Here is an 8,207-nt window from a genome sequence, read left to right as displayed (position 1 = left end):
CAGTTCTAAATGTGGCAAAGGCTACTGCGCGGAGTCTTCGTCAAGATGGAATCAATAATTCATTGCTGAAATTTCTTCGGCATTCATTAATTAATGCTTATTATTTTGATGGTGCTTAACATTTCAAGCAACCAGAATTATAAAAAAAAATAAAATGAATAGGGGTCATTACAGTCATCAACAATTCTGATAGTTCCCCACGTAAATTGGTGTGGGTTGCATGCTAGGTCGACCGGGGTTTACACTGGCCTAAGGACAATGCTTTCTCGTCACAAAAAAATTCTGATAGTTCAAAAAGTGGAAAAGAATAGCAGACGGAGTCTTCGTCCAGATGGGCTCCATACTGCTTTGTTGAACTTTCTTCGGCGTGCACAAAGGATTCGTTTGGGACAAATTTTTTTTACTAATATTTTAATAAAAAAAATTGAACATAATAATAAAATTGTTCCAAACAAAAATTAAAAAATGACATATTTTTGGAGTGCTAAACATAATTGGCGATCAGAAGTATAGAAAAATAAATAGTAAATGAGATATTGATTGGTGCCTCCATTAATGATTTCTATCGTGAATTCAATGCTGAAATAATTCGTATGAAATGTTTCACATGCTGAAAAAAATTTATCATAGTTCTGCATCAATTTCCAATACATAAATAAATAAATGAAAGATCTTTAGAGATGGTACAATTTTTAGATTAAAGGCTTATAATAGCAAAAATAATGACACTGCTAATATAATTTTATTGTATAAGAGCGTTAGATATTTGTTCCTAGGTTTAGGTTTGCTTTTGTGTAGGTGACTTGTTTGGCATGTATGGCCAATAGTGTTGCTCTTTGTATGGCTTTTGTGCCTATATATAGGAGGTCTTTAGGCTTTTAATAGACAGCCAAGGGAATAAAGAACTACAGATTTTTGGCTCATGGTTCTTCTCCCCTCTCCCTCCTCTCTCCCTCTCTAGATCTTGCAAGAAGATCTTCCTCCTTTGGTTTTCAACAATCTGGTGTCAGAGCTCTGGTGGCGATCAAGGAGGAAGGTGTTATGTCAGAGAGAGGAGGTGGTGGCTGCCGGTGCCGCGATCGGAGGCGACTTCGGCTCGGCGAAGGGAGTGACTGACGAAGGTGGTCGAGGCGAAAGAGGGCTGTCTCGTCGGAATCGGAGCTGGGTATGTGCAGTCCGAGAGGCCGAAGGTGCCTGGCGCTCGCGAACACGCGTGGCAGGCGGTGAAGCCAGACTCAGCATAGGAGACCGGCTGGGATTCTCTGGCTGGGATGTCAGAAGCGTATGGTGCGGCTTCTTGAGTCATAAACGGATCTTGAAGCCGGATGGGAAGAGGACTAGCTCGTGTGATCCTAGAAGAATGGGAGGCGACTTCAGCAAGAAGTTCCGTAAGGAGCTGAAGGCTGGGCGCGACGTTTGAAGCAGAGACTTTCTGGATCTCGGGATCAGCAAATGGCTGGTCCGTGTGTAAGAAATCGGAGAAGATTGGAGGCTGCTCCAATCGGGCCGAGCACAGAGGCTTTCGGGTGTCGTTCTTGAACTGGTTGGAAGCATATTTTCTTTGTTCTTTGATTAAAGATCGGTTCAGATCTTTAAAGAAGAGATCAGAGCTTCTTTGGAGATGGAGTTTTGGACTTCAGGTGGAGTCTGGGAGACACTGAGGTAGTGTCGGCTGTTCTTGGAGAGCATGGTTGAAAGTGCGGGGTGCTTGGAGATGCGAGGTTGTGCAGTGCACGAGGAGGCCGCATAGGAGCGCGGGGCACTGGTGACGAGGGGATCGCAGGTGAAGGCGCAAGGCTCGCTACACGGGTGGATACGTGCAAGATGTGGTCGGTGACAGACCACATGGGTGCAAGGCGCGGGCGCGGGCTTGAGGAGTATGACGTGGGCTGGATGAGCAGGGCGCGGGCACTGAGGCGCAGGGTGCAAGTGGATGCACAGGGTGCGGAAGCCGGGCTAGGGGTGCTCGAGATTGGCTGTGTTGGACGCAATGCGACAGGAGATCTGTCGGGAGGTGGAGCTAGAATGTCGGTGGACGCTTTTGGCGGAGGAGACCGACAGGATCATTCTTTGGCTGTTCTTTAAAGAACAGTGGTTATCTTTTATTTTTGTAAAATCTAGGACCAAGGTGGAGATTGTTAGATATTTGTTCCTAGATTTAGGTTTGCTTTTGTGTAGGTGTCTTGTTTGGCATCTATGGCCAATAGTGTTGCTCTTTGTATGGCTTTTGTGCCTATATATAGGAGGTCTTTAGGCTTGTAATAGGCCGCCAAGGGAATAAAGAACTATCGTATTTTTGGCACACGGTTCTTCTCCCCTCTCCCTCCTCTCTCCCTCTCTAGATCTTGCAAGAAGATCTCTCAAGAAGATCTTCCTCATTTGGTTTTCAACAAAGAGTTTATTAAAAACATTTGCTCAACCAAAAATTAAAGAAAACAAGAGTACAAAATATGAGTAGCCAGCTAAAAATGTCACTTTGTCGGCAAAGGGTGTGGGGCATTTGAACAATTGTGGCCGAGTGACAACAATTTGATGATGATGATGATTAGACAGTGATGATCATGATGGAGATTGGGTATTAGTGGTATGATGGTGGCTTTTTAATGACAACAATCTAATAATGTTTGCAAAGACGATTAGAGGTAGACGATCCTACAGTGATGGTTGATCACAATATTTTGACAATTGTGTGTCGAAAGTGGTTCGGTGATTGCGGTTGATTGATGAAAATAGTCAGGTTGCAGTAGTTCGACTATGGTAAACATGTGAATGTAATATGATAATACTGATCAGCCAATGGCAGTCGAACATTAACACTTGACAACAATGGTCTGGGTGTGATGACCTGATGGCAGTGGTTAATTAGGTTGTGGTTTGACAGTGACAATCAATTGATTGTCTGATAGTGATGGTTTGATGGGGGAACTTAGTTGGAGCTTTGATCATGATTAAACAAGTCTCTGAACTCCCTTGAAACTCAAATAAGGGTCCTTATATAGATAGTTGGTGTTTATTTATAGATTTTTTAGAGTGCAAATAAAACAAAAAATCATGAACACTCCATCAAACCCAAATTTATTACCATGATAAGGTCATTCTTTCTATATTTAAGTGTCTTAATAGTGCTATAATTAAATGATAATGGGCTCAATGAATTCTTCATATTGGCTATAATTAAGCATATAAATTTTGAAGATCATATGATCATTCAATCAATGTTTTAAAGTTTCTAATTGCACTTCATGTGTTTTATTTGAGCTTATTTGGACTTAGATCAGATCATTTTTAGGCTTCGTTTGGGATGGCTTTCTTACTTTTTTTAAAGCAGCTTTTTAGTTAAAAAATTATAATATTTGTGCTAAAAAGCTACTTTAAAAAACAGTAAAAAACCGTTCCAATCAAATCCTTAGTGGGTTCCTCTCATCAAGACTTTTGATTCAAGTATAAGTTAGCTAAAATAGAAATTTAATGGTCTTGACTTTATAACAAAATTCATGCTCAATCAAGCCAGTTTTTTATGATGTAATATATATTTTTTGTCATCCGAACAGACACGCTATGCAAAGCTATTTGCAGGTCAACCTTATAGAACGTATCTATGTATGATATTTCTTATTATTATTATTTTTTGGCAGGGTGTGATCTTGAGTCTTCAACCAACTACTATGATCTGAGTTTGAGCGTGATTCTTGAAATTTTCATGGCATAAAATTTACAACCGCACCCTAAATATAACGTCCTTAATCATAATTTTAGTTTTCTTACAATTAGATCATTAAAGTTTTATTTTACTACTTAAAATAATTTTTTTAGTAAAAAAATTAAAATTTTTTGCATTAGAAAAACTATTGTAAGAAACAGTAAGAAATATATTCCAAACGAAACCTAAGGCTTCATTTCGGATGATTTTTTTATTGCTTTTTAAATCATCTTTATGGTAATAAATTTTCTATTTCAAAAAGAATTTTGTACGAGGAAATAGTTTTAAAAAGCAATATAAAAATTATTCCAAACAAAACCTATGTGAAGCAAAATTTACTTAAATAATCACCTTAATTTTTTTTCAATTCTAAATAACTTGTGATTAACTCTAAAGGCCCTATTGGACTTAAAAAATACTAAAAGTAAGAGACGCAATCCTTCAAGTTAAACATAAAAAAATGAAAAAGAAAATTATACAACATTTCACGGCGCGAGTCTTTGGAATGTCCCAGCACTTTAGTCTCTGTTTCTTATTTGACCTATAGTGCCACAACACTACCCTTTTATGTCCAATTATAGACTACGTCACCCAGTGCTTACGTATATATAGTGCTCTAATGCTATATGAATTTGTTTTTGGGAAGGGATAAATCCCTTGAACCCAGGCATAGGAGCCCCCCTACAAGCCCCGACGTGCTGGGCTGACGGAATTGAGTTTTGAGTCAGCAGAATTTGGTTGATCAACACAATTAAATTTTACACTGAACAAACAACCTAAATAGCATGGAATCAATTTATAAATGCTCTCAATTAAAAAGTATTCTCATCCGATTATTAATGTTGGATCTTTTTTAACGTTTTTTTTTTTTTTTGCTTTTCTGCTTTCCAGTTGGTACGAGATAATCAAGAAAATTACTATAATATCCCATAGTAAAACAGACGCAACATACCTGACGCATACAAATACAATAATAATAATTTATTACTTTACCAATGAATAGAGCCACATCAACATTAAACTGCCAGATAATTAACGCTTTTAATTTCCCACAGGCCACATCCAACCTCCAACGCTTTGCTTTGCAGGTGTCTACAAGTTTTCGCATTGAGCAGGCGCGAAGGAAATCTTCCCTTCTTGGACATCATAAACAATATGCATGTTCTGCTGCTGAAAGTTGCCAAACAGGGAGAGATCTTCGCTGCCTTGCAATATAGCCAGACACACTACGCTGCCTCCCCCATCACGAACCAAATAGTTATTCTCCGGCAAATCAATATCAGCGCCTTCAAAATGAAATATAAGCTTCGGCGGCTGAAAAGACCCATCCGAAGGAGTCGAGAAGCAGAGATCAAAGTTTTGCCCCGTCACCACCGGCAATCCCATCTGCGACTGAAACTCCTGCGACAAAACATCATAGGCAGAAGCGACCAAAATGGTGAAGCTTGTGCCCGAGTCGATGATAAGCCCGCCTCTGCCATCTGATGAAATTGCGAAGGCGGAGCTCGGGATGGAGAGCAGAGTAGAACCCACAGTTATTCCTTGGAGAGATAGGTAGTAGTAAGTTGGAATATTAGGGTTTTGGACTAAAGGCGAGGACTGAGCAGAAGGATCTGGAGTTGCTAGGGATCCGAGGAGAAGAGGGCTGGTAATGGCCGATTGGTCGTGAGTAGTGAGGCAGTAGGAAAACTTCCCCGAGCCGAGCTGAGAGATGAGGGAGAGCTGTCCTCCACCCATACCCAAAAGGCTGGAGAACATCGTCGCAGATCCCATTTCCGAGTTGCTGCATCCGAAAGCTAAGCCTGGTACATCTGTACCGCCGAAGGAGAAGGTTTCGGTGGCCATGGTTCCGTCGACGGTGGCGCTGCCGTAAGGGACGTGAAAACTGTTGCGAAATTAACATGGATTTCCTTTTGTTAATTTTCCTTCAATTAAATAAAACATTTGCTTAAATGATCAAATTATTTGTATTCTTAATTGGACCTGCTTTGATTCATCAATGATTAGGGAACATTTCTGTGATCCATTATATGTGTTGCGTCCTGGAGTATTCGCGACGGTAGAGAAATATTTAGTTTAACGTCTTAGCATTGTACGAAGATTCAGCACACAAACAGATAAGTGAGAGGGTGTAGCATTCATAAGAGACACCAAAGTTTTTACGTGGAAAACCCCTAAAAAGGGGGAAAAACCACGGGGCCTGGCCCAGTTTGAATGAATCCACTAGTATTTGCAGTCGATTACAAATGAGGCCCTTCCTTGGGAGAAGGCATTGGATTGATGTAGCAAATCTACGGGACTTCTGCGGTGGTCCGGCGGTGGTCCGGCAGCCGTCGAGGAGGAGCTTCTTCCTTCTCTTCTCTTCTCTTCTTCTCTCTCTTGCTTCGGCCTCCCTCTTATGAGAAATGAGAGCTTTATTTATAGATTTTCTGGAGTGGCATGACCCGTAAATAGGTGTGAGATCTAGGGCGAATAGGGAGTGGTTTGAATGGACGGCCGATAGTGAACCCTTCGATCATACACTGTTCGTTAGATATTTGGAGGCCTTAATGATGTCTGAATTCAGCGATCTTGGGCTCGTTGGATTCGTCTCGTCGAGCCGTTCGATTCGAGTATAGGCTCTTCAAAATCGAAGACCATTTTGGTAACTCAAATTGCTGTTTGAACCTTCTGACAGCACTTTGAGCTCTTGATTCGGACTCATTTGGGCTCGGATTGGGTTGATCTTGGTTTCGTTGGGTTCGTATTTCCGAGACGCTCAGTTTGACTGTAAGCTCGCTGAAATCGGAGTTCGGATGCTCCCGAAATTAAATTTTGAAGTTTCCAACTAGCCATTTGCCTCGAGATTCGTGCCCGATTAAGCTAATTTTTGCATGACGCATCAATATGTATTTTTGAATCCCAGAGAATTAACAAACGAAAATTTACGTTTTGACGTACTGATCATCAGTCATGCCAGGCTTTCTTATATTTGCACTATATTTTATGACTTAGGAGAAAAAATCACCCATGATATTACAGGGAAGTGTGTTTGTAAGGGAAAATTATTATGTCCGGACACCTAATAAATAGGTCCGGATATTCATTAAAATTTGTCACGTGGACTGTATTTTGAATGTGCTTTTTGGCCGCACTTAGATTGTGCTTTACTTGCAATTTACATACGCTTTACCTGCACTTTTCCTATGCTTTTGGCGCACTTGAATTAAAATTTCACGGACATGTGTACATTCCACATGTCAATATTTTATTGGACACAAGACGTATCTCTACATATGGTGTCCGGATCTAATAATTTTCTGTTTGTAAGGCTATATTTAGATATGACTAAATCAAACGGCTCTTAGTAAATTAATGTTTCTATTTTTTAAAGATAACATTATATTAAAGTAAAGTAAATATTTTATTATATAAAATATCTTAAACAACTCTAAATAAATAAAAACTAAATTACCAGTCCCAAATTTTGATGAAAAAAATAAAAAATACTTTTAAAATTAATAATTTATGCCCAAAAAAATGCTAATTCTGTGTGACTAAATCTTTATTCTTGCCTCGTAAAAAACGAAAAAAGAAATCTTTAAATTTCGTAAAAATGATTTAAGAAGACTTTTTTAACCTGAATAAATTTTAGTTCCTAATTTCCACAAATGAGTCCACTAGCTGGGCCTCATTTAGCGATATTTTCTTCCCAACAAAGCAATTTTCAATTAAAACAAAAAAACATAAATAAAATAATACCTGCATGTGCTACCATCGGAGCAGGACGTAATGGAGTCCTGGCAAAAGTTGGAGCCACAAGGGAGAGAGGAGTATGTGGAAGAAGCGGAGGGATTGTAAGAGGAACCTGTCTCGCACTTAGTCCATATGAGGTCGCTGCCTGTGTCGAGGATGGCGGTGACGGAAACGGGAGGGGTGCCGATGGCGAAGTCCGCCGTGTACTCGTCGTTGGCAAAGTGGACGGTGGTGCTGACGTCGACTGAGGACGTTGATAGCGTAGAGGAAATGAATTCCATGCGGATCTTGCTGCGCTTAACTGCTCGCAGGTTGCGATCGTCCATGGAGAGGTTGGGAGATTTGGAATCTATATGGGTGAGGTTGATTCGGAGAGGTAGGGAGGTGCAACGAGGTAGGAGGAAGAGAAGTGCTGCGGGGGAGAGTAGGACAAGTAATGGAAGAAAACGTGACATGGCTGCAGCTGGGAAGATTGGGGGATCGAATGGTATTGGGATGATTTTAACTATGCTGAGAGCAGAGGTACACAAGGTGGATATTTATAGAGGGAAGAAGATGGTGTAATGGTGTGACCAAGGTTTCGTTTGGAACGATTTTTTTATTGCTTCTTAAAATAGTTTTTAACATAAAAGTTTTAATTTTAACTCTAAGAAGATATTTTAAAAACAGTAAAAAAATTATCCCAAATGAAATCTAAGTAGTCCTAAAATTTTAATCTTTAGAAAATTAATTAGGATTTAGTTTAAGTTGAGTAGTTCTGATTTGGTCATGG

The 8,207-nt window shown here is 39.9% G+C and overlaps 1 protein-coding gene across 1 annotated transcript; it reads right to left on the bottom strand.

Moving 5' to 3' along the window:
- Window positions 1–4,785: 4,785 nt before the first annotated feature.
- On the bottom strand, window positions 4,786–7,895 carry LOC110113063 (aspartic proteinase nepenthesin-1-like). The gene is made up of 2 exons (XM_020845484.2): window positions 7,442–7,895; window positions 4,786–5,585 (listed from the first exon to the last, which is right to left on the bottom strand). The coding sequence occupies exons 1-2, from the start codon at window positions 7,888–7,890 to the stop codon at window positions 4,793–4,795; spliced, it is 1,242 nt and encodes a 413-aa protein (XP_020701143.1). The 5' UTR covers window positions 7,891–7,895; the 3' UTR covers window positions 4,786–4,792.
- Window positions 7,896–8,207: the final 312 nt, after the last annotated feature.

This window comes from Dendrobium catenatum, unplaced genomic scaffold, assembly GCF_001605985.2.
Source record: "Dendrobium catenatum unplaced genomic scaffold, ASM160598v2 fragScaff_scaffold_362, whole genome shotgun sequence".
Classification (NCBI taxonomy): domain Eukaryota; kingdom Viridiplantae; phylum Streptophyta; class Magnoliopsida; order Asparagales; family Orchidaceae; genus Dendrobium; species Dendrobium catenatum.
The sequence above is the reverse complement of the archived record's forward strand: the minus strand, read 5'-3'. Positions and strand labels throughout refer to the sequence as shown.